This window comes from Schistocerca cancellata, chromosome 2 (assembly GCF_023864275.1).
Source record: "Schistocerca cancellata isolate TAMUIC-IGC-003103 chromosome 2, iqSchCanc2.1, whole genome shotgun sequence".
NCBI lineage: Eukaryota > Metazoa > Arthropoda > Insecta > Orthoptera > Acrididae > Schistocerca > Schistocerca cancellata.
The window spans coordinates 277,637,010-277,664,960 of NC_064627.1; the positions used below are offsets into that span (position 1 = coordinate 277,637,010).

The window sequence follows — 27,951 nt, forward strand, 5'->3', positions numbered from 1 at the left end:
AAAAAAAAAAACCCTCTCTGGCAGATTGCATTGATGAGGCTGTGCAAGATGCTGTGACACGATCATTTGTGCCACTGGAACTGCTATTCCCTTTTCTACAGGCTCCTTCCTGACTGGAAGGTGCCACAGTGGAGAAAAGACATTTTCATAGCTGTTCAGGGTCACTGAAGAGGCCTGCATCATTTCATCTTCCACTGACCAACCTTTACACCTTTAAGCAAATTTGTGCTAAGTCTCGCTACCTAATTAAACATGATAAGAAGAAATGCTGGGAGCACTGTTCACTCTGTAAATGTGTGCTTTTCCATCCTAGATGTGGCCCGAGCTCTTTAGTCTTCCAGGTCAACAAATTTCTTAAACTGTACTGGGTCTCTTCCTGCAGGATGGTCTGTGTACAGGCATATCAGCTGTTGCTGAACACCTCGCAGCCCATGTGCTACACTCAGCTCTTCATGGCTCCAAGAGAACTGTGTGCCATAGTGCTTCATTCTCATCACCATCAATGAGATAGTGACCAGGCTACTGATCACCCCAAACCATATATTGATGAATGTAGCATTTGGTACAGCTCCCATTCTGTGGCCGTGGCTGAACGCCAACTCCAAGGCGCCATCTGTTGGGCCTCTGCTTGGACCATTTCCCATGGTTTCTCTTTTGCAAAACTACAGATCATGCATTTCTGTCATTATACCATGCTCGCATGCTCGACCCTGACCCAGAGCTCTACTTAGGTACCTAGCACTTGGACGTTGTTGTACAGTCCTCATTTTGTAAACTCCTCTTTGACAAAAAACTGACTTGCTTTCCCCAAATTTTTCAATTAAAGGCTAAAATCAAAGACTGGAAAATCCAGGATGGAATGATACAACATTGTGAAAAGGGAAGGTGCTACTCACCATAAGCAGAGATGCTGAGTTGCAGATAGGCACAACAAAGATGGTCAGAAATATAGCTTTCGGCCAGTGAGGCCTTTGTCAAAATTAGTTGACAAACACACACATGTACACGCTCATGCAAATGCAACTCACACACACGACTGCAATCTCATGCAACTGAGACCACACTGTGAGCAGCACCACCAGTGCCTGATGGGAGTAGCGACTGAGTTGGGGTTAGGAAGAGGCTGTGGCTGGGAATGGTGGGGGGGGGGGGGGGGGGCAGTAATGTGCTGTTGGGGAGCACACAGGGATGAGGTGGAAAGAGGTAGGGTAGATATGTGCAGTTGGGAGGTTGACCGTTGGCAATGGCAAGTGTGGAGGTAGCTCAAGACTTGGCTACAGTAAGGAAATTCAAATGAAATAGGTTGCAGGCATGAAGAAGCTTGCACTAAATAGATTAGTGTAGAGAGCAGCATGAAATCAATCTTCTGGCTGGAGACTGCAAACCGTGAGAAGCAGTGACAATTTTCCAAGCCAGTGAGTGACTAATGGTCTAAGTAAAAATGTTACAATGGGTCACTAGAAGATGCATCGGCCCAGTAGATGTAGCGAATGTAATGAAGAAGGAAATAATATAGGCAGAACAGGACACCACATGTAAAGTAATGGCAGGGGCACAAAACGGTGGATAGTTTGGTAAATGCTTCTGCTTATTAAAGAAGAAAGAAAATATATTAATGGTAAGAGTGAGATAGGAAGCCTACAAGTGAAATGAGCAAGAAGTGCAAACAGCGGAAGTGCAAACAGCGTAATCAGAATGAATGAGATACAGAAACACATGTAATGAAATATGCCATGAATTGATCGTAGAAATAATTTGTGTATGGCTTGCTAGAAGATTAAATGTACATTTTAAAAAATAAGAAGTCAGTGTGCTGAGCTATCTTGCAGGTTACAAACCTTTTGTAAGCTAAAAGGAAAGAAAGAAAAAATCAAAATAAAAGAAAAATACACTCCTGGAAATGGAAAAAAGAACACATTGACACCGGTGTGTCAGACCCACCATACTTGCTCCGGACACTGCGAGAGGGCTGTACCAGCAATGATCACACGCACGGCACAGCGGACACACCAGGAACCGCGGTGTTGGCCGTCGAATGACGCTAGCTGCGCAGCATTTGTGCACCGCCGCCGTCAGTGTCAGCCAGTTTGCCGTGGCATACGGAGCTCCATCGCAGTCTTTAACACTGGTAGCATGCCGCGACAGCGTGGACGTGAACCGTATGTGCAGTTGACGGACTTTGAGCTAGGGCGTATAGTGGGCATGCGGGAGGCCGGGTGGACGTACCGCCGAATTGCTCAACACGTGGGGCGTGAGGTCTCCACAGTACATCGATGTTGTCGCCAGTGGTCGGCGGAAGGTGCACGTGCCCGTCGACCTGGGACCGGACCGCAGCGACGCACGGATGCACGCCAAGACCGTAGGATCCTACGCAGTGCCGTAGGGGACCGCACCGCCACTTCCCAGCAAATTAGGGACACTGTTGCTCCTGGGGTATCGGCGAGGACCATTCGCAACCGTCTCCATGAAGCTGGGCTACGGTCCCGCACACCGTTAGGCCGTCTTCCGCTCACGCCCCAACATCGTGCAGTCCGCCTCCAGTGGTGTCGCGACAGGCGTGAATGGAGGGACGAATGGAGACGTGTCGTCTTCAGCGATGAGAGTCGCTTCTGCCTTGGTGCCAATGATGGTCATATGCGTGTTTGGCGCCGTGCAGGTGAGCGCCACAATCAGGACTGCATACGACCGAGGCACACAGGGCCAACACCCGGCATCATGGTGTGGGGAGCGATCTCCTACACTGGCCGTACACCACTGGTGATCATCGAGGGGACACTGAATAGTGCACGGTACATCCAAACCGTCATCGAACCCATCGTTCTACCATTCCTAGACCGGCAAGGGAAGTTGCTGTTCCAACAGGACAATGCACGTCCGCATGTATCCCGTGCCACCCAACGTGCTCTAGAAGGTGTAAGTCAACTACCCTGGCCAGCAAGTTCTCCGGATCTGTCGCCCATTGAGCATGTTTGGGACTGGATGAAGCGTCGTCTCACGCGGTCTGCACGTCCAGCACGAACGCTGGTCCAACTGAGGCGCCAGGTGGAAATGACATGGCAAGCCGTTCCACAGGACTACATCCAGCATCTCTACGATCGTCTCCATGGGAGAATAGCAGCCTGCATTGCTGCGAAAGGTGGATATACACTGTACTAGTGCCGACATTGTGCATGCTCTGTTGCCTGTGTCTATGTGCCTGTGGTTCTGTCAGTGTGATCATGTGATGTACCTGACCCCAGGAATGTGTCAATAAAGTTTCCCCTTCCTGGGACAATGAATTCACGGTGTTCTTATTTCAATTTCCAGGAGTGTATACACTCATGTTCAGAAAATACAGAATACCTTGAATGAGTAGAGATAGGATATTCATATTCACGGGATATGTACATTAGTACATTCTGCAGAAATGATTACCATTTGAACCATGTTGGCCCTCCGATTCGAGGTCAACTTCGCTATCACTGCACAAGACCATCTACCAGTAAAATGTGCCTGCAGCTGTTGTTGTTGCTGCTATAAACCAACAGTAATCAATCAGTGTGACTTGAGCAGACATGCCTCGGAGACGTATGTATGAACTGTACTGTCACATCAGTGAGTTTGAAAGAGGGTGCATTATTGGCATGAGGGAGTGTGATGCATGGATCTGGGAAATTGCTGCTTGTGTGGGTCGGAAGTGTTTCCGCAGTGCAATGGGTGTATGCAGAATGGTTCACAGAAGGCCATAGAACACAATGAGATGGGTCAGGTCACACAACCCAGACTGCCCCCTGAGAAGATCAACACCCCACCTGAATGACATTGGAGGACATATCTAAATCCTTCTCAGCTTGGCGTAACAGTGGAAAAGTGTAACACATCATACATTATCTAGGGTGACAGTCTGTTGTTGTTTATTATGGCATAGGTTAAGTGCACATTATCCACTTCTCCGCCTACCTTTGTGCAGAAACATGCTAGACAGCAATGGTGTATGGAACAATATCGCTGGGGACAGGAATTACATTAAGTAATGTTTTCGGATGAGTCCAGATTATGTTTGTTAGAAAATGATGACTACATTTTGGTTTGCCACAGACAGGGGAGCTGCATCACAGTGACAGCATTTGTACAAGACGCACAGTGCCAACTCGAGGTCTTATGGTGTGGGGTGATATTCGATACAATGACAAATTGCAGTTGGTGTGTGTCCATGGCACTGTGAACTGTGTGACCTATATGAATGACATCGTGCAGCCTGTAGCCATACCCTTTCTGCGCAACACTCGAGATGCCATTTTTCAGTAAGACAGTGCACGACCATATGTTGCTGTGTGAACATGTGCTTTTCTGGTTATTATTATTATCGTATGCATCAATTACAGGAATACACATTTAGCAAAACAAAGAAATATATATAAAAATGAACATGTGAAATTATATACAGTACACAAGTTTTAAAACAGCACAGCGTACACTTGGATGATGATGGACTTGGTCCAGTGGAGTGCCTCATGGGATGCTTGATGGAGCTTCTCAGTGCCACCAGGGAAGCGTCTGATTGGACATTCATTCACAATGTGGCTTATTGTTTGGGTGTCACCACAGTCACACACACTGTCACTTGAAAAGCCCCACTTGTGCATGTTGTATTTGCACCTACAGTCCGATATCTGTTTAACTGCACCCACACCTCCCTTGGTTGGTGGAAGCCTGTAACTGTAACTGTTGGATTGTCTACAAGTTCGTGGTTTCGGGTTCTTGTAGCTTGCCACTCACGTTTCCACTCTGCGTCCTGGTTGAATCCTGTGGATAGCATTTGGACTCCCATTTCATATGCTGGTCTTCTAGATTTGAGGCGTTTCGTGGGCAGTGATAGCAAATCATCATGAAGAAGTATCGAGTTGTTTTCAGAAACTTGCTGAGAGAGGTTGTAAAGAGCAGCCTTTTGATGGAGGTCTGGTGGATAGATGTTTGAAAGCACTGGTAGCCAGCAGGTAGGTGTAGACTGGACTGTACAACTAATTACTCTCATAACTGAGTTCAATTGGACGTCTACTTTCACTACGTGGGCGCTTCAGAGCCAAACTGGTGTACAGTATTTTGCTGCAGAGTATACCAGTGCAAGGGATGCTCCTCGGAGGACTGATGTGGTTGCTCCCCATGTACTGCCTGCCAGCTTTCTCACAAGGTTCACTCGTGTTTGTATCTTCTTGTCCAAGTTGGAAAGGTATTTTTTGTATGTTAAAGTTCTGTCCAGAGTGACTCCCAGGTATTTTGGGCGTTCATTGTATCTGACTGTGCCAAGAGGGCTGAACTGTGGACTGATCTTTGCTGATGAAAGGTGATTAGAGATGTGGAACAGGCTTACCTTGGTTTTATAAGCATTTGGTTTCAGTCGCCATGTCTCATAATACTCATAATGTTTAGTAAGGCTGTTCGTTAGGTGTTCTTCACATTCAGAAAGGTCTTCACTCTGATATGAAATTGCCTTTCTGGTGTCACAGAATGTCAGCCTTTTGCTGTGGCTCGCCAGATCACTAGGCTTGTCGCCAGTTGAAAATGTGTGGAATATGATGAAAAAACAGGTGCAGCACTGTGACCCAATGCCAAACACCACAGATGAACTTTGGCACCTGGTGAATGCGGCATGGGTGACGGCACATGATACCATTCGTGCCTTATATGTGTCAATGCCATCATGCTTGGAACAAGTTAAGATGACCCATGGCAAACCCTGTGTGTACTAGCCAACAGGACACATGTGAACCGAGGTGACTGAAATGATAATCATTTCTGCAGAACGTACCCATGTACATGTTCTGTGAATATGATCATCCTGTCTTTAGTCATTTAAGGTGTTCTGGTTTTTTTTTTTTTTTTTTTTTTTTTTTTTGATCATGAGTGTGTATACAGTCTGTTGAAAAATGAAGAGGGATCAGGCAATCCCAATTCTACCAAATCACAAGAACCATGCATAACTGTTTCACAAGGCTACACCAGTCCTTCAGCCGCACACCTTTTAAATCTGTGACATTTCAGCATGCTGACATGCCCCAGGAATATTGATATTTGTCCAAACGCATAGTAAATGCCGTACAGAAAACAGAAATTTGTAACTAATTAATTAATCCAAGAAATGGTCACAAAAAGAATCTATGAAAATCTCCACATGCTGCACTATAGTCTGGGAAACTGAATCTTGACATGTTTATATGGCAGTTGTAGCACATCTGAGAAAGGCCACGTCCGCCATAAGTGCTGCTCGCTCTTCAGTTTACAGTCAGATCATAGCAGCTATACACCAAAGTCCTGTTTGATGTGGGAGAACTGTCCTTGCAAGTTGAAAGAGGAGGAGGAAGTTGATTTCTATGAAATAAGTGATCCAGTAAAAGTGGTTAAAGTTTAACAGCCTATTGGATGATTGAGGGCAATATGTCAACAGGAGGCAGTGACACAATTTGGACGTATAGAAATCTCTGCAAGCTATATAAGCTGAAATAATATTTGATATGGTGTTAGAAATCTGTGAAATAGGTCACTAACTGTTAGCTTCTCAAAAAATGGCTCTGAGCACCATGGGACTTAACTTCTGAGGTTATCAGTCCCCTAGAACTTAGAACTACTTAAACCTAACTAACCTAAGGACATCACACACATCCATGCCCGAGGCAGGATTCAAACCTGTGACCATAGTGGTTGCACGGTTCCAGACTGTAGCGCCTAGAACCGCTCGGCCACCCCGGCCAGCTCTTAGCTTCTGAGAAAGGTTTATGGAGGAGGTAGATGTGTAAGGTTTCCCCCCATAATTTTAAGTGAACTGACAGCCTTTCTGAGGTTTTACAGTTGGAGGATCCTTGAGGAGGAGACTTACAACAGCAGGAAATTAAACTGCAGCCTAACTGTGCTTGGAATGTCTGTTATCATTTACTATAAAATTAATCATAAAAAATGGGAGGGCTCTTCTGGAGTAAAAGATAATGTTCGTTGCTGTAGTTTATTCAAGTTTCAATAATAGAAACCTGTCTAACTGTATCACACTCATTTGATTTAATGAAACTGACAAATTCCAAAAAGTGATTCACTATGAAAAAAGCTACAGATGATTCAACATTCCTATTTCAGTTAAATATTTCTCTCAATACACTACTCAACATTTTCTATCTTAATTCCATCTATTCGTGTCCATTCTTTCAGTAGATGTTTACTCTGATGTCTGCCTCAGTACTGTCTTCATGCAATCGCTACTCACCAGCGTTGTTGGTGTTTTTCACAGCGATGTCCTGTCCGCCAAAAAAGGCAGGAAACACAGGAAGTTTTAGAAGATAAGGCTCACCAGCAAGCGTCTACTGCTGGTTAGCTCACTGGCAAGGATTTCGATTACAGTATCCTTCCAGTGGGTAGATGTGAAACCTATTGCAATCAGTCTGATGTATATTGTATCTGTAAATTTCTGTCCGGAATAAAGCGTAGAAGAATAGAAAGAAAAATTAAAGGGGCCACAACAGAAGATCTCTTTAGCTGATTTATTAATTTGAAAGAGAAATAAGGATGCTACAAATTTTTGTCCCCCTAGAAAGGCCTTTTGATTGAAAATTAGGAGAAACTCGCAAATGGAATGGACAGTATGTTTTGTCATCATGTGTGTTGAGGATAAACAAAGCTGGATAGAGTGTTTTAACTGTACAGTGAATAACAGCAACCAAAAAAAAAAAGCACTATCACAGCCTATTATCAAAGGAGAATCATAGGCCATACAACTCACATATTTGTGGATAATAAAAGAAAAGTGTGTATTTCTATTACTTAATGAACATTCAAAAATAAATGCTAATGCTACACAAATACTTTCTACAAGGGTGGCTGTCTTCTTTCTAGCTCCCATGTGTTTCTAAGTTTCAAATTCCTTCCTGTCGAGATCTTGGCTATGAAGTTATGTTGTAATTAGTCTGTGTAGTTGTCAGTGGGTCAAAACTTATTTCTTTTTCAAAGAGTACTCCACAGCGTTGGCCCCTTATCTATATTGCATTTATCGCTTGCATAGATGACAAATATAATGCTTTCTTTAACACATTTCTCATGCTCTTCAAGAGTTGCTTTTCATTAGAATGTTCTAAATGGGGTAGTATCAGTAAAAGGCAGGCTGGGTGGCTGGATAGTGGGATAAAGATATCATGTAGAACAAAGTGGGAGTTATATCAAAATGTTAGAAGTAGTCACAGTCAAGCTACAGTAGCCCATTACAAACAGTACTGTAAGGTGCTTGACAATCTTATTAGAGTATGTGATACGCAAATAGAATACCTAATTCACAGGATAAAATTGTTTCTCAGCCATTGTCCTATACTCACCCATCCCCTTCCTTGTTTCCAGTCCAGCACTATACAACCGTATATATCTCACCAACGTAACCACTATCTTTTTACTTCTCTCCTTTTCCAGTACCCCATCTGCCCTCCCTGTAACCTCCTGACTGCACATAGCTGCCCTACCCTCCTTCACCTCATCCCTGTATGCTCCCACAAGCAGCACTGTACTGTTCCCCACCCCTACCCTGCTATTCCTCTCCCTCCCTGCCCCAGCTTCCTCCTTACTCACAGCACCCAGATCACCACCCTGATTGCTTCTCCCATCATGCGCTACTGCTTCCACCCTGACCTCAACAGCTAGAGACTGTGATCATGTGTGCGTGAATTGTGTTTGTTCATGTGTGTGTGTGTTTTTTGTCTAATTTGGATGAAGGCCTTTATGGCCAAAAGGTTACTTGTTTGACAATCTTTTAGTTGTGCCTGTCTGTGACAACATCTCCGCTATATGATGAGCAGCAGTCTATCCTTTTCATAATATTGACACTGAATGTTCATTATTTCTCTTTTGTTCATGTACTTATTCCAAGTATTTCTTTCCTCAAGTTTTAATGATCTTATTGAGATCGCAGTTGCTGTCTTACACCAGCTCTAATGTGAAAAGATTTGGAGGTTTTACGCACAAGTTTCTCTTTACAGATCGTGTCTGGTCACAGTCTGTTTGACTAACATAGTCGTTTTATTATCCACACCTTATTCATGAAGTATATAAAATGGGGTGATGTGGTCATTTGAGTGCTAGGCTTTCTTGAAGTCTGTGTAAGTGACAAGTGTGCGGTTTGACTCTTGGTGTCGCATTATCATCTTGAGGTTCCATATCTGTTCTGCATATGATTGGCCCAGTCGGTGACCTGCCTGGTATTCACCTGTCAAATATTCTGTCTGTTGCTCCAGTGTGGTAATCAGGGTCCATGAGAAAACTTTGTAGACAATTGGTAGAAGTGAAATACAGTGGTATTGTTTGGATCCATCTTATCCCCTCTTTTAATGTGGTGGGTGGATCAAAGCATTTTCCGAGTCTGCTGTTTTTTGTATTGACAATGATGGCTTGTAATCAGTCAGTCAAGAGTTCACCTCTGATCTTGAGCTTTTCTGTGATTATACCATCTTCGCTTGGTGCTTTCGTGTTTTTGAAGTATAAAATGATGTTTCATATTGCCTCACATATGTGGAAAAGAGTTTTGATTTCGTTCAGTTAAAAGAAATTGGGGTTTATCTACAGGTGGTTCACAGTTGTGTAGTTGCTCGAAGTACTGCCTCGGGATTTCGTAGTTGGCTTATGTCCGTCTCACGTGATCCATCAGGGCAATGAAAACAAAGACTTGGTGGATTATAGTTCATTACTTCTTCCCTAAATGTCCTATAAAAATTTCATGTGTTGTTCCTTTTGAAATCATTATCAGTTTCCTGTAATCTTTTGAGGTGGTGTACCCATTTAATGTGTCTACTTGTAGACATTTTCTCTGCATTTGTATAAACAATATGTCAATTCTCTGGAGTTTTGTGGTTATGCCAAGACTTCCAGGCTCGGATACAGGATTCTACGGCTCTGTCGCAATCTGAGGTCCTCCATCTGTGTTTTCATTTCGTGGCAGTTGAGCAAGTTTTATTTTTGCTTGTTGGATAGTTTCCAAAAGTTCATTCCATGAACCTCTTTACCTGATCACTCAACTTCTAATACTGTGGTTGGTACTACAGATTGTGCTCTAATGTTCATTTATTAGGGTCATTTGTTGACCAGTCTGATGTGGCAGCTGAAGATAGCAGAACAGAAGTGGAATTTTTAAATTTCACATTCAAGAAATTATTCACACAAGAATCATACAAACATAACATCATTTGACCATAAACCAGACACCCGTATGGACGACATAGTAAGTATTCTAGGCATACAGATACAACTGAAAGAGTTGACAACAAATACGTCGCCAAGTCCGGATGGAATCCCAATTCAGTTTTTCAAAGAGTACTCCACAGCATTGGCCCCTTATCTATATTGCATTTATCGCAAATCTCTCACCTAGCACTATGTCCCAACCGACTGGTAAAAGGAACAGATGACTCTTATATACAGTATAATAAGGGCAAAAGAATGGGCTTGCAAAATTTGCAAACCAATATACCTAACATTGGTTTGCTGCAGAATTCTCGAACATGCTCTCAGTTCAAATTATAACCTTCCCACCTCTCTGGCTAATTGGGCTTTTCTGTATGACTGTGCACTTAAACTCCCTAATCTGTGGGAAAAGGCATCTAGTCTGAAGAATAATGCAAAACTGAGAGAAATGATGAAGTTGTAACTGAATCCCCACTGCTCAGTATATTAGCAATGATGTTTAGAAACAAAGTTCAGTTAACTTTATATATTTTTATTATGTAAACTAGTTTTTAATTAACAGTAGTTAGTGGAAAAATTGGAAAAAAAAGTTTTTAAAGTTTTTGTTAATGAAAAGAACCAACGGTCACCAGTTCCTTACCAGAACAAGGATAATTAAATTGAAACTGAACTTACTCATAAGCAATCTTGTGTAAGAATAGTTATTGCTACCATAACGTAGGAACATTACCTAACGCACACTTTCAAGTACTTCATACCACACGTCATATTAGTCAAATAATAATCCAATAGTAAACACATACAGCACATTATATTAATTTTCAAAGATCAACTAAAGTAAGATTGTTTACTGCCTGTGGACAGAAACTTTTGTTGCATTACTCACAATAACACTGACTGTCATACTTGTAGCAAGCAGAAAGATTGTTTGAATGTACTCATTGGTAAGGACTGTCATTTACCTAGCAGTTACTCTGATATTTCTTTGCAATAAAAGTTATAAATTATGCCACAGGCTATAAATTATAACTGTGCTTTCACAATGAAATTCAGTGTCCAAGTTACGTAAATTTTTAATTATGAAAGTTACTCTGTTTTTAGCAAACAAATTAATTTAATACCGGTTTTTGCATCATTCTGTTTCTGACATTATTACATAATTTTCCAAAAGTTGTAAAAATTATGTTTTGAGAATCTAATAAATTAATGTTCATTTCATTTTCAGTTCATTTTCTGATTATTTCAGTTCATACAAAGGGATAGAATGGATACTACTTTGATGATGACTGAGGATAATTATTTACGTGACAATATACACTAAAACAATGTTATTTAAGCAATAAAATTCCAACTATGCTGGGCAGCCTATTACACTTCTAGTTATAAATAGTCTTAGATTTACTTCAGCTTTTGATGCCATTGATTTGTCAAGTGGCTTCATGTAGCGGTAAAATAGGGCAGAGGTTGATCTTCTTGCCATACCATAGCCAATAACAAGGGCCCACAGTACTCTTGTTATGTAAATTACTCTTGCTGCATTTGTACTGTGCCCAATAAATGCCATAGCTTGCCCATATTAAACATCCGCCAAACCGACCATTTCAGTTTTCACTGCTCGACATTTCGGAAACAGACTTTTTTCTTTTGCACTTTTGCATAGCCACATCGGTGAATACACACAACCGAAAAACACCAATCGTCTCCTCGTGACCCTGAACTGCTACTGTTATTGGGTGTGCTTGCACGTGGAGTGATGATGCATTTACAATTTATTACACTCATTGACAATATCTTTTCCCTGGCCTCCAGTGTGTCTACTTACAAAATGTTAACATTCCATGCATATTCTCTTTCTTAAATAACAAACAGCATTTGTAACTTGACAACTTATTTACGAGAATAATATTCAGGACAACTAATAAAACAAACTTCATAAAACATGTAGAAAATGTATGATCATTCACAGAGTTGTGGTGTTATAGAACATAATAAACTTTCTTGAGACTGAAAAGCTTGGTTTCAGGAACCATCACTTGCGCAAAACTCAGACGCCCTTTTCATGAATCTCTTGCTCAGCACAAAGTTCCAAGCAACTGGAAAAAAGTGCAGGTGACTCCAGTATATGAGAAGGGTAGAAGTACGGACCCGCAAAATTACAGACCAATATCCCAAACTTTGGTTTGCTGCGGAATCCTTGATTATACTCTCAGTTTGAATATAATAAGTTTCTTGATATTGAGAATCAAATGTCCATAAATCAGTATGATTTTAGAAAGCATCAATTGTGTGAAACACAGCGTGCCCTTTTCTCATGTGATATACTGCAACTATGGATGAATGGTAGCAGGCAGATTCAATGTTTCTAGATTTTCAGAAAGCATTTTACACATTACCCCGTTACAGGCTGTTATAGAAGGTAGAAGCATATGGAATAGTTTCGCAGATATGTGAGTTGCTCAATGACTTCTTAACTTACAGAATCCAATATGTTGCTCACGATGATGAGTGCTCATCAGAGACAAGGGTATCATCAGGAGTGCCCCAGGGAAGTGTGATAGGACCGCTATTATTCTCTATATATGAGGTGCATTCAAGTTCTAAGGCCTCCGATTTTTTTTCTCCAGATTGGAAAGAGATAGAAACATGCGCATTGTTTTAAGATGAGGCCGCGTTCATTGTCAATACGTCCCAGAGATGGCAGCACCGTACAGCAGATGGAATTTTACCGCCAGCAGCGAGAATGAGAACTGTTTTAAATACTTAAAATGGCGACGTTTTCCTTACTTGAACAGCGTGCAATCATTCGTTTTCTGAATTTGCGTGATGTGAAACCAATTGAAATTCATCGACATTTGAAGGAGACATGTGGTGATGGAGTTATGGATGTGTCGAAAGTGCGTTCGTGGGTGCAACAGTTTAATGAAGGCAGAACATCGTGTGTCAACAAACCGAAACAACCTTGGGGTCGCACAAGCCAGTCTGATGACGTGATCGATAAAGTGGAGAGAACTGTTTTGGGGGATAGCCGAATGACTGTTGAACAGATCGCCTCCAGAGTTGGCATTTCTGTGGGTTCTGTGCACACAATCCTGCATGACGACCTGAAAATGCGAAAAGTGTCATCCAGGTGGGTGCCACGAATGCTGACGGACGACCACATGGCTGCCCGTGTGGCATGTTGCCAAGCAATGTTGACGCGCAACGACAGCATGAATGGGACTTTCTTTTCGTCGGTTGTGACAATGGATGAGACGTGGATGCCATTTTTCAATCCAGAAACAAAGCGCCAGTCAGCTCAATGGAAGCACACAGAACCACGGCCACCAAAAAAATTTCGGGTAACCGCCAGTGCTGAAAAAATGATGGTGTCTATGTTCTGGGACAGCGAGGGCGTAATCCTTACCCATTGCGTTCCAAAGGGCACTACACTAACAGGTGCATCCAACGAAAATGTTTTGAAGAACAAATTCCTTCCTGCACTGCAACAAAAACGTCCGGGAAGGGCTGCGCGTGTGCTGTTTCACCAAGACAACGCACCCGCACATCGAGCTAATGTTACGCAACAGTTTCTTCGTGATAACAACTTTGAAGTGATTCCTGATGCTCCCTACTCACCTGACCTGGCTCCTAGTGACTTTTGGCTTTTTCCAACAATGAAAGACACTCTCCGTGGCCGCACATTCACCAGCCGTGCTGCTATTGCCTCAGCGATTTTCCAGTGGTCAAAACAGACTCCTAAAGAAGCCTTCACCGCTGCCATGGAATCATGGCATCAGCGTTGTGAAAAATGTGTACATCTGCAGGGCAATTACGTTGAGAAGTAACGCCAGTTTCATCGATTTCGGGTGAGTAGTTAATTAGAAAAAATATCGGAGGCCTTAGAACTTGAATGCACCTCATACATAAACAATTTGGCGGGCAGGGTCGACAGCAGTCTGTGGTTGTTTGATGATGATGATATTGTGCTGTATGGTAAGGTATCGAAGCTGAGTGGCTGTTGGAGAATACCAGATGACTTAGACAAAACTTCTAGTTGATGCAATGTTTGGATACAGGATTAGTAATGTTCTGCTGGGCACAGTCAAGTCGTTGAAATAGCTGGGCGTAACATTGGAAAGTGATATAAAATGGAATAAGTAGTCGAGGATTATGGTAGGGAAGGTGAATGGTTGACTTCAGTTTATCGGGAGAATTCTAGAAAAGTGTGGTTCATCTGTAAAGGAGGCTGAATTGAATATAGGATGTTAGTGTGACATGCTCGAGTGTTTGGGATCCATACCTAGTCAGATTAAAGGTAGACATCGAAGCAGTTCAGAGGCAGGTTGGTAGACCTGTTACTGGCAGGTTCGAACAACAAGCAGGAGTTAAAGACCAGCTTCGTGAACTCAAATTAGTTTCCATGAAGGGAAGGCAACATGCTTTTCAAGGAACACTATTGAGAAAATTTAGAGAACCAGAATTTCAGTTCTACTGTCTTGAACATACATTGTGCATAAGGACCACAAAGATAAGATATGAGAAATTAAGGCTCATAAGGAAGCATACAGACAGTCGTTTTTTCCATCACTCTATTTGCAAGTGGAACAGGAAAGGAAATGACGAATAGTGATATGGGGTACCCTCCACCACACACTGTACGGTGTATTGCGAAATATCTATGTAGATGTAGCTGTATGTCTAAACTGGAGATTGTTGTTTCTTCCATTGGATCCGCCCACTTACTATCTCGCTCAACAGCCGTTGTCTGCTGAATTCCCTGACCATAGGATAGCACATTGCAGCATTTCCACTGTGATATGTGATTCTATCCTTCACTGTAACATCTTAGAAATTACACTTCTGTGTGACCCGTACTAGTATGATGGAAAGTCTTGAAAATTGTTCCATTCAGTTGTCACTGACCTCAGTGCATTCTCTTGATCAATAGTCAGGATGGCAGCATACTGCTGTGTGGTTGAGTGCTCCATGAAGTCCTCCTTGGCCTTCCTGGATACTGCAGGTGCAGTATCATCAATGATGCATCAGGTTGAAAGTTCCTCAGTGTTACTTTGGAATCCAACATCCTTAATGTCTGATGACCAATACCTGCTGCATCTACACAGAGCACTTAGTCATATGACATGTATTCTGGAGTGCTCACACTACCACAGACCCAACTATCATTCATCTGTCTTTTGATTTTGTACAGTTATACAGCATACAGGCCATGACCAGTAATTTAATGTATAAGGCCACTTGACTGGTAAAGACATGTCATTTCTTGTCTCCTCCGGGTGTAGGGAGGAACTAGTGTATTATCCTGCCTGTTCCTCAAGTGTCCCATTCATTTAGCCACAGTTATAATATGTGATCTTGTATGAACTTTTTCTTATTGGGCTCCATACTAGGTAACTTTTTACTTTAATTTCATTGCCTTTCTTTAACTAATAAAGGGCTCACCTTTTCTTGAGTATCCAAGTACAGTGGATGTATTCCTAGAATTAATTACAATGTGTCATTTGTGATCATACAATAGCTGTCCATCAATGTTAGTAGTACGCCTCATTGGACTCTTTTAAGGAATGAAGGTGGTTTTGTAAGCTACAATCTGTGAATGTAAGTGCTTGCACTACATCCTACAACTGATGCTAATATAAGGCTAGTGTTATGCTATGATTAGTTTAAAGGGGAGTTGAAATTGCCTGCTTATGATGGCTATAATTTTCTGCATCAAATTTTGTTCCCCCTCTCTCCTTTATATGATTTGCAGAATTAAGACAATCATCCAGGAATGCCCCTAGATATCTGGTTATTACTCTTCTAATTGTTACGTTGTTAAATTTTATTTTAGGATTGTATAGTAGGTTCTGTTTCAGCAGGAGTTAATTTTTGTGAGGTGCTAGTGAAATTTGACCCTTGGACACCATCACTGCATTACATTTGTCTTCAGTTATTCTTCTGGAGTCACCAGTTAACATGAACAACATGTCATCTGCGAATGCAGTCAGTCTGCGTACATTACCATTGTCACATAACTTCGTAGTATGGGCTCCAATAGTACATCCCAAAAAACTGAACCACACACTGATCCCTTTTAATATGGTATTTATCATTACCTTTCCATGGCATATTAAATATGCATGTCTCTTACAGTAGTAGTCTGTCAATTAGTTGTAGATTGTCATAGGACACTGCAATTCCCTGAGCTGACCAAAGAAAGGTAGCCACAATAAGTTATTGAAAATGCCTGTAATATTAATCATCTTCATTAGAGCATATGCAAAATGAATGTCCGTCGCTTGCTGGATTGCCTTATTATTTGGGTCTCCATGTGACTTGCCTTCTCTAAATGTACACTGATGAGAGCTCATCCTGTGTAGCAGTCTGTAATCTTGTAATCGTTTGCATAATAGTTTTACAGGCACATTACTAAGAACGTTCAGATGACAAATTCAGCTTTAGGATTTGGATGTCATTGGATCCTTGTCTTGCCCTTTAAATCACACCTCGGCATTCTTCCATGGTGGAGGAGTTCCTTGCAAGAATCACTCATAAGAATTCATGTGGGTGGATATCTAATTGGTCACGTAAGGCAGGGACAGGGATCCATCTGGTTGTGGAGTTTTTTTTGTTTTTCAGTCTGAAATTTTTTTGCCTAATTTCTTGTGCGAAGTAATGCACAAGCGTATTGTTTCTGTAGCCTTCCCTTTATTGGTCATCAGAAAGCAGTGTTACAATCAGCAGGGCAGATAATCATTCCCAATTTTCTGTCACCAACCTGTCATTTCTTCTGAGCGTGAGCAAAACTCTTGATGATCATATTTTCTCACATACTATTTTGTGTGGTACGTGAAAGCAACTACCTTAATTTCATTGAGTGAGGTGTCACAGTGGTTGACAGATTGATTTGCTTTCATGAAGACTAGATTTCAGTATCACCTAGCCATCCCCACTTAGGTTTCCATTGAAGGCAAATAGCAGGATGGTTCTTTTGAAAAGAACAGGGTTGATTCTCTTCTTTGTACTTCGCCAAACCCAGCTCATGCAATCTCTAATGACGTTGTCATCAATAGCGTGTTAAACCCGAATCATCTTTTTTTGATAAAATAATTTAATTGGATAGATAAAAAATCTACTTGCCAAGTGGCGGCAGAATACATACATAAAAGAAGGTTATAATTAGGCATGATTTCGGAACCAGTGGCTCCTTCTTCAGGAAGGAGTGTTGAAGGGGAAGGAAGAGGGATGAAGGAAAAAGACTGGAGAGGTCTAGGAAAAAGTGTGGATTTTGGGAAAATTACCCAGAACCACAGGTCAGGGGAGGTTTACCGCGTCTTCTCGTCCTGTGCAGTAAGCCTCACCTGACGTGAGGTTCTGGGTGATTTTCCTGAAATCTACCGCTTTTTCTAGACTTCTCCATTCGTTTTCCTTTCCCCTCTTCCTTCCTCTTCAATCCTTCTGCTTGAAGGATGAGCCATTGGCTCCAAAAGCATGCTTAATTACACTGAAGAGCCAGAGAAACTGGTACACCTGCCTAATATTGGGTAGTGCTCCCACGAGCACACAGAAGTGCTGCAAGTTGACACGGCATGGACTTGACTAAAGTCTGAAGTAGTGCTGGAGGGAACTGACACCATGAATCCTTCAGGGCTGTCCATAAGAGTACGACAGGGTGGAGATCTCTTCTAAACAGCACATTGCAAGGCATCCCAGATATGCACAATAATGTTCATGCCTGGGGAGTTTGGTGGCCACCGAAAATGTTTAAACTCAGAAGAGTGTTCCTGTAGCCACTCTGTAGCAATTCTGGATGTGTGGGGTGTTGCATTGTCCTGCTGGAATTGTTTACATCTGTCAGAATGCACAATAGACATGAATGGATATAGGTGTTGAGACAGGATGCTTACATATGTGTCACTTATCAGAGTCATATCTAGACTTATCAGGGGTTCTGTATCACTCCAACTGCACATGCCCACACCATTACAGAGCCTCCATCAGCTTGAACAGTCCCCTGATGACATGTAGGGTCCATGGATTCATGAGGTCGTCTCCATACCCATGCACTCTAATGGTTTTGGAGACATGAGAAGTGGTGCAAAACTGGATTGCGGACTTCACACTTGTCTTTCTACAGTTGATTTACTTGAAACGTTTAGCCAATCCTCTTCTCTGGATGGCTGCATCGTTCACCACAACTTCTTCTCCCAAAAAATATTGCTGGTTAGAGGAACTACAAATGCTCTGTCTCTCAATAGAAATAACTCGGTACCCTCATACTTTCAGTTCAGTTCAGGTATATTTTCATCTCCATAAGTTTCACATATAAGCATAAAAACTCTCGCAAGTCAACTGTGCCGATACCCATTAGATACAACTAAATATAATTACATTGTGATGCGTTTAATAACCACCAGAAATTCAAAAAACAGGTCTTGCTTCTATCAAGTCTAACACCAAGAGTAAGTGAGAGTCTCTAGACAAATCATGTTTCAATTGTCTATAACAATCACAATTACTCTCCTGCCAAGGAATAATACATAGTTACTCCTTGCATCCTCCATACAATTCTATGGCGCCAGCGGCAAACACTTGTTGGTGTCGCTCGTTTGACACAACTCGTCTTCCCACGATAAACGTCCATCCTGCACACACAGACACCTGTTGCACAGTAAATAGGCTCTCTCTCTCACAGTTATCTTTAAAACATCATGTGTTCGAGGCAGCAGAAGGTCAAGTGGTTCCAGAATTTACATGGAAATTCTCTAATCACTACAACACGTCCATCAACTTGATACAATTTGAAATGAGACACGTCCAACCAGGCAACATCCAGTCATCAACAGACCAACGTCAGTATTGACGGGCCCGGGCGAGGTGTAAAGCTTTGTGTTGTGCATTCATCAAGGGTACACGAGTGGGCCTTCGGCTCTGAAAGCCCATACCAGCGATGTTTCATTGAATGATTTGCATGCTGTTGTTGATGGCCCAGCACTGAAATCTGCAGCAATGTGTGGAAAGGTTGCATTTCTGTCATGTTGAATGATTCTCTTCAGTCATCTTGTTCCCGTTGTTGCAGGGTCTTTTTCCAGCTGCAGAAATAGATTTGTTATTTTACTGTATTCCTGATATTCATGTTACACTTGTGAAATGGTCGTATGGGAGATTCTGTGTCCCATCACTCATGCACCAACTATAACACCAAGTTGAAACTAACTTAAATCTTGATAATGTGTCATTGTTAGCAGCAGTAACTGATGTAACAACTGCACCAGACACTTGTTGTCTTATATAGGTGTTGCTGTCTGCAGCACCGTATTCTACCTGTTTACATATCTCTGTGTTCAAATATGCATGCTTTGTGCATTGTACTTAATGTTGCTGTAGCAATGGCAGAGTTTAATCGCATTGGGGTCATCGCTCTAATCTATAAATTACATACGTATTCCACTCATCAGCCCCTTACTATCCTTGTGTGAACCGTCTATTAGTTGGACCTATTATTAGTAATTGTCACTAAAGAAGGACAAATATTTGGCTGTGTCACCATTTCTGTCTGACTCTCCAGTATTCTGATTTTGAGTTGCTTATAACGTGCTAATGGTCTTACATCATCACTCATCGAGCAAATTATGTCTGAACAAAATTTCTGCTACGTAGCTGCCCAGCCGTGCTAAAAAAATCAATTTTAATCACTTTGTTGATACAACATAGTACTAGACTTTAATGTCAACTACTTTGTTTTACCTGAGTGGTGTTCCTATGATTTTACTTACTTCACATGGATTTAATAACTTTAATTTGGTCAGTAGTAGTGATAGCTGCTCACTGTTGTCAATGTTATGATCTTATTGACATAAATTGTCTTTCTGTCTGCCAGAGATTTTTTTGCACTGCTACATTACTTTATTACACACTTAGTAGCAGTAATGTTATTATCAGCCTTAGTTTTTTCTTGTTTCTTGTAAACTTCTGCTTCAGTGCTTCATTTATCATGTGGCCATATCTGCTATTCTTGTTAGTGGTGGTGGTGGTATGATATTCTACCTTATGGCAGGTCTTGTCATTGGTTAAGCCTCTTCCACTTTTGTCTGTCCGTAGCCAGTCTTTTCATTTCTGAATATTTCTCCCCTTCAATATTGTCCAGCATTTGATACCTTCTTTTTCCTCTTCCCCTTTTTCCCTGCACCATTCCTACTATTCCTTCCTTCAATAAATAGTCCCTCCAATCCAGTTACATTTTCTCTTTCTGATGACTTTCGTCCTGTTCCTTTCTTCTCCAACTCTTCTTAATACTTCTTCATTCCTTACTCAGTCTTCCCATTTCACTTTTTCCATTCTCCTCCATATCCACATCTGTAGTGCTTCCAGTCTTCTTTCATCAGTGTCCAGGTCTCCACAACATAAAGTGCAACCCTCCAGATGTAACATTTGCCAAGTCTTAGTGGTCCACAAAGTAATTTCTGTTTCCTCTTGAATCATTCTTTTGCCATTGCAGTTATTTTCATAATTTATGTTGAGCAATACATATCATACATTATTACACTTCAGACGTAATTGAAGTTAATAACATATAGAAATAAATTTATTCCTCTAAAGTGAGGATTTTTAAAAAATTTTGGAGGAGCATAGAATGATTATTATTTTATAGCCACACCAATAAAGTGCTGAAGAAAATTACAGATATGTGTTGTAGTAGACAGATGCGCCAGCAGCTATATCAAAAATACTTACGAATGACCTTTCACAGAAAACTGTTTAAAATGTCACAGTATGATTGCTGTCTATGAATTACAGTTTTTTTAATCAAAATTTGTTTTCATTTTTCAGGTAACTGAAACAGTCAGTCGTCGAAACCTATTTGAAGCAGAATTCCTAGTAGCTCTTTGCAGATACCTTTTGCTTCAGGGATACACAGAAAGTGAAATTACTATACTGACAACTTACTCTGGGCAGATGTATTACATGAGGAAAGTAAGTACTGTGGAGAGATGTATTACATGAGGACAATGAGTGATAATGAATAATATAATCTTGATGTATTGTGGAATGCATATTATTTTTCACTTCCATGAAAAGCACATGGATAAAAGAAAATGAAAATCAGCAGAGGAGAGACAAGACAATGTTATCTAATGTCACTCTCATGTGATGGTCTCATCTGCTGCAGTGTGTCATTGAAAATACTTCATATTCAGGATATAACATAAATATGATTATTTGAATGTAGGCTTTCCCGACATGTACTGCTGATGAAATCTTCTCAGCCTTCCATCTGGATGACTGCATTCAGATTCTGCTACTTTTTGTTGAATGTCATTCTCATTGACTTCAACTTATGGTGAAATGTCGATGATGTGTGGGTATCCCATCTACAAGGGTAGTTTGGAAAATAAGTTTCGTAATAAAAAAGGAATCAAATACACATAGCAAAACCAATTTATTTCACAAAAACCTATAACACTTACATTACTTTTCAGTGTAGCCCACATAATTTTCCAGGTATTTCTCATAGTATGGTGTGAGTTTATGTATTCCTTTGTAATAGAATGTCACCACCTGTGTTGTCAACAATATGGTAACGTCATCGTTGTTGAATCACTTACCACCAAGGAACGGCTTCAGATGCTGAAAGAGATAAAAATTGCAAGGAGGGAGGTTGGGGCTGAACAGAGGATGACTGGAAACGTCCCAGCCAAAGCTCTGAAGGAGTTGTTTTATTACATTAGCAGTGTGTAGTTGGGCATTGTCACGATTGGAAACCACACCTTTTGAGAGCAATCTTTGTGCTTGTTCTGGATTGCACTGTGCAATTTCTTGAGAATCTCACAATTAAACATCCTTACTGTATATTTCATCTTGTGGTAAAAAATCAGTCACCAACCAGTTCATCAGAAACCACAGGTGGATGTCCATATCACTCTTCGTCATGCACTTGATCATACCCTTCCTTAACTTATCAGACCTGTCTTCTCATCATTGAAGCACGTATTGCATCTTCTCCATAATCCTCACAGATTTCTCAATGAAAATCACTTGGTTTAATGTTATTAACATTCAAAAAATGAATCACAGATCTCAGTTCACACACGGTGGGATTTTTGATCAATGGTACCATTACAAACAATCACTACGAATGACACACAACACAGAGCAAGCACAAAATGGGGTCAATTATTTCTTCTTGAACCAGAGGTACTACTGCACATGAGTAGAACTGCTGTCGTAGTAGTGCTATGGAAAAAAATCGTAACAGAACTTACTTTCCAAGCTACCCTTGTATATAGCTGAGTAATAGCATTCTCTCCCCACCCCTTTCTGTGGCGTGAGGTCTAGTGAGGGGACGGCACATGGGTGTGGATGGTCAGTTACACTTATGGCATCTTCTGTCTTGGCCAGACTCAAGTGTCAACTGCTGGGCATGATCTCAGCATATAGCTGCTAGTTTAGTGTTCCATTCCAAACTTAACTGGTAGCCCTCATCAGTGTTCATGAGCTTGTCATGCAGTCTTATCCCAGTTAATTCTTTTTATGATACCTCTCCCAGAAGCCAGTATCTTGGCACAACATTTTTGTTTTTTTGTACTCGAACATATGTCCCTACTTGAGGCCGTGTCTGCCACTGCCGATTTCTTTATGCCTCAGATGTACACATTTAACATGTTCCTGGCAGTGCTGTGAAAGCTGTGTTTGCCCAGTGTACTGGCGGCCACATTTGCAAGCGATACTGTATATACCAGGTATTTGCAGTTGTAATTTGTCCTTCACCAAGCCAAACAAATCTTTCATTTTTTCTGCTGCTTGAAGGATGGCGTGGATATTGTTTCTTCTCAGGATTTTGGCTGAGGTAGGCCCAATATAGGGGATAAAAGCAAGCTTATCTTCCTTTTTCGCTTCCTTTTCTTTGCGGATGGCTGTGTAATTCATTTTCTTCAATGCACATCTGATATGCACTTCACTGTAACCATTTTGGCAAAATACATTGCTAAGGTGTTGCAGCTCAGCTGGGAGGCTGTCTTTGTCGCAAATAGCATGTGTGCTGTAAACTAGCTTCATTAGAGTGGCAAATCACAGTGCTGGGTGATAATAGATCTGTGCAGGTCTTCTTTCTGTAGACTGAATGTCCCAACGTACTGTCTGCTTTTTTTTTTTATTGCAAATATGACAACAGCAGAATGCAAAGTGCTAAAGAGTGCTAAGAGAAATGAAAACACCATAGTTCTTCCTGCTAACAAAGACATTATCTCCGTTCTACTATATGCTCATGTCTGTCACCTGAAACTACACCCTCTGCTGCAGGATCTGGCCTACTTCCATATTTCCATTGTAGTATATTATCCACAGTCCAAGAAATTTAGTTTCAGTGACCTATTCAATAACATTATTGTCTATGACAAATAGTTGTATGTATGATGTATGGCTCTTTGATGGGCAGAAGGTCACATGAGCTGTTTAATACATATTAAGGAAAATGTTGTTATCACAGCACAAGTGCAGGAGGCTTTCACTGCTGTCAACTCTGTTGGCTCTTTTCTGCTTTGGAAAAATGATACAAAAGAAAAGGTTTATATTATCAGTGAATAATAAAGTTACTGTTGATGATGTGTTTTCTGTGAAATTGCTAATAAAGGAAAAAAATGAGGGATAGTCTTAAGTTGAGCCTTTGGGGCTCACGAGGTTACTGATGTATCTGAATAAGTTTTCATTGCATCATTGGTTGCTGTTTCTACCAGCTGCTCTTTATTTGATACATGTGACTGAAAGCACTCATTGTAGACTCCTCTTAGACCATAAGCATCCTGTTTGGGCAGGAGCTGAGTGTGTGACTGGATCATATTCCTTTGTAAGATGAATAAAAAGTCCACGAGCATAATATTTTTCATTAAATGGATGTTGTTTCTGGTCAGGAAATTAAGAGAGCCTCATTGATTGATTTATTTATTTCCCCAAATGGCAAACTATATTGTGCTGTTAGTAGGGAATCGCTGTCAGGAAAGACTGTTTCTCAGGTACATACAATTTTTTTCAGTTAATTTAGGTGCATTTCAGATGATGGAGGCAGGCTATGCTGTTTGCCCAGTGTTCACAGGGATACATCAAACCTACTTGTTACTTACATCCTCCCAGAATAGCACATGGCTTTTGTAGATTCAGTTTGGTTGCTACTATTTTCTGGATATTATGGTCACATAAATTTATCTTCTAGAGTTGGTCTTTGCTATTCGCTCCCAGCTAGCAGTTTCTTCACCATGCTCGGATCTCCTTCTTTGGACATTTTGTGAATTAACTGGAAAAAGAACTGAGTTCTCTCCTCAAACAACTTAAAGTGTTCATAACCAGAGCTCTATCAGTTCAACCATATATTGTCAGATTAACCATTAATACAATGTACATTGATAATCCAAAACATTGTGACCACTGTCCATCACTACATTGAATGCCGCCTGGTGGCATTGCAGGCTTGTGACATGTAACAAAAGTATGCAAGTGGAGCAGACACAGACAGAGGATCACCCCAGCAAAGACGTGGGCTTCAAATGGGAAATCCATTGAGGCAAGCGACTTTGACAAAGGGCGTATTGTTATTACATGGAGCCAGTGAACGAATATCTTGAAAACGGTGAAGCTGGTTAATTGTTCACATGCTACTGTTGTGAGCATCTATGGAAAGAGGTGAGAGGATAGTGAAACTACCACTTGGCGCTAAATAGTTGGACATCCAAGACTCTTCACAGAATGTGAGGTTTGGAGGCTTGTCTGATCTGTAAAGTAGGATAGATGGTGATCTGAGACATCTGTACTGAAGGAGAACAATGCTGGTGCATGCACAAGTGTTTCAGAGGGCACTGTTCATTGTACATTGTTGAACATGGAGCTCTGCAGCAGACCAACCCTACATGTTCACATGTCGGCGCAAGGCCATCGTCAATTACAATTGCAGTGGGTACAGGACCACCGGAATTCAACTGTCAATCAATGGATAAATCACATTTTTGCTACACTAGGTCGATGGTCATTTGGACAAACACCGTCATCGAGTTGAACGGTGGCTTGAAACGTGCAGCGCACCATGGACACAGGGTGGTGGGAGCAGTATTATGCTGTGGGAGACATTCTCCTGTGCTTGAATGTGATGTGTGGTAGTAATTGAAGACACGCTGACAGCTGTGAACCACCTGTGTCCCTTCATGCTGGATGTCTTCCCCAATGGCAGTGTCATCTTTCAGCAGTGTGGTTGCCAGGAGCCAGAACCGTGCTACAGTGGTTTGAGGAGCATTATAGTGAACTCATGTTGATGTCTCAGTGACCAAATTCACCTGATGGAACCCATCTTGGTTGCAGTCGGGTGCCGTCACTGTGTACACAAATCAACAAACTGTTATTTATGCAAATTATGTGACCTGTGCATAGACATCTAATGCCACGTACCTCCACAAACCTACCAACAAACTGTCAGATACCTGATATGCAGAGTCAGTGATGTATTTCATTCCAAAGATGAACCAACAAGTTATTAAGCAGATGGTCATAATGGTTTGGTTCATCAGTGTACTTTACAATGATCGTTAGGTTCCTCCTCCTCTCTGGGGCATATACAATAAAGCAAGTTCAGTACATTACATTTTGACTAATGTTCATTGCTAATGACAGAGTAGGATGGTGCAGTGGTTAGCACACTGGACTCGCATTTTGGAGGACGATGGTTCAAACTTACATCCACCCATCCTGATTTAGGTTTTCTGTGATTTCCCTAAATTGCTTCAGGCAAATGCCGGGATGGTTCTTTTGAAAGGGCACAGCCGACTACCTTCCCTGTCCTTCCCTAATCCGATGGAATGGATGACCTCACTGTTTGGTCCCCTCCCCCATATTAGTGAGCCAACCAACCACTCATTGCTAATGGAGGCTCTTTGGTTATTCCTTGGTGTTCCGCCGCAATGCCTTCCATCAATGGCTGCAGGGAATAACATGACCTTCACAGCAAGTGACAACATGTATTCACCACTCATTCCCACAGGAGGTGCAACTGTTAGGTGGAATGGCAGCAGCAGATTGCTGCTTCCATACCATGTGACAGTGGCATTCTAATCTGAGCTGCTGGAGATGATGCTCGTGTGTGTGAGATGTGCTTGCTTGTGTGAATGTGTGTGTATGTGTTTCTCTTTCTTTTTCTGATGAAGGCTGTGGCTGAAAGCTCTTTCTGTAAGCGCCTTTTAGTTGTGCCTGTTTCCAACTTTGTGTCATCTTTATGGTAAGTAGCACTGTATCTTTTTGTTACATTGTTAATATTAGAATTTGGAGTTTTCAGTGTAGTGTAGACTAGCATAATACACACTGAAATTTATGTCATTGTGTTTATCTTAACTGTTTCATCATTGCTGCTGCCTTAAATTTTCAGCTGAAAAGGGAATCTGGTGCACTTCAGAATGTCCAGATAACAGTTGTAGATAACTTCCAGGGGGAAGAAAACAAAATAATTCTATTGTCATTGGTGAGGAGCAATGAGGATGCCAACATTGGTTTTCTTAAAGTTGAAAATAGAGTATGTGTAGCTCTCTCCAGAGCTAAAGAAGGCTTTTACATGATTGGTAAGTTATGTTTTAATTGTCACCATTTAGCTAAAAAACAAATTGTGTTTATTGTTGTGACTTTCATATTGTTAAATAATGCAATTTTAAAGGAAATTTAATTCACCATGCTAGTTCAAATTAATATAAGTAGAAGGGAGATTAGAGCGTGACACCCCTTTGATGACAAATTCATTAGATGGAACACAAGCTTGGCTAGGGGAAGAGGGGGAAAGAAATTGGCCAATCCCTTTAACAGGAAGTGTGCCACCATTCACCTTTAGCAATTTAGAGAAATAACAAAAAATTAAAATTTGGATGGCTGGGTGGGTTTGAACTGCCGTCTGAACATAAGTCCAGTGTGTTACAAGTGATGGTTGTACAAAATTAGAAGGAATGAAGGAACAGAAACAATGAAAATGAATAAAATGCATTTAAAAATTATAACACCATTAGGAAAATAGAGAAAGAGAGACGAATAAATCTTTGTGTGTGACACTTAATAACTGCACTTAAAATGGACAAATAAGTAAATCTGAAATGGATAAATCTTTGTGTGGGGGGATTTAGCAACTGCATTTAAAATGAATAACTAAGTAAATTTATTGTGACTCGATTAGAAATACTTGGACACTCCAAAGCATACGATAAAAAATCTTGTGTTTTTAATGAATTTGGATATATGTTTTATCTGTCATCCCAAAGAAATATAAACCTTATAATAAATTATGTGTTATTTCCTATAGTGATAGTGTCAGGGCTCTCACAAAAACTAATACTAATAAATAATTGGATAGCTTCAATGTAGTGTGTCACATGTGTGATTGAGTAGTTAGAGTGTCTTGTAATTAAGTCAATAATTGATGAATAACATGAACTATAAACACACTTTGTGTTTGCACTTCTGCCTTGACTTTACTTTTTGGATCGCTTGATAAGTGTGCATCAGCTAGATTTACTGTTTTCCACAATTTCTTTTCATTTTCATATTATGACAAAGTCCATTGAGGAACTTAGTTAGAAGTAACCACAGTATTGAAGAAAATGTTCTTGTCACCATAGTAAGTCGGATACTTCAGCATTTCACTTGATAGAATGTTACCAGACCTTGTAATGCCAGTTGGCAAGACAGACAAGCACAGGACGGGTAAGATTCGTGATATAGGCACATTTCTAGTGGCCATATTGTGAGTACCTAATGAATGCCCGTCTCCATTTTGGG

At 41.1% G+C, this 27,951-nt stretch overlaps 1 protein-coding gene across 1 annotated transcript in view; it reads left to right on the forward strand.

The window, feature by feature from the left end:
• LOC126161613 (NFX1-type zinc finger-containing protein 1-like) overlaps positions 1 to 27,951 on the forward strand; it is a 392,892-nt gene that overhangs the window by 154,937 nt on the left and 210,004 nt on the right. Inside the window, exons 6-7 of the mRNA XM_049917568.1 lie at positions 20,992 to 21,135; positions 26,561 to 26,750. Coding sequence (XP_049773525.1) covers positions 20,992 to 21,135; positions 26,561 to 26,750 — 334 coding nt within the window. The remainder of the gene's footprint in view (positions 1 to 20,991; positions 21,136 to 26,560; positions 26,751 to 27,951) is intronic.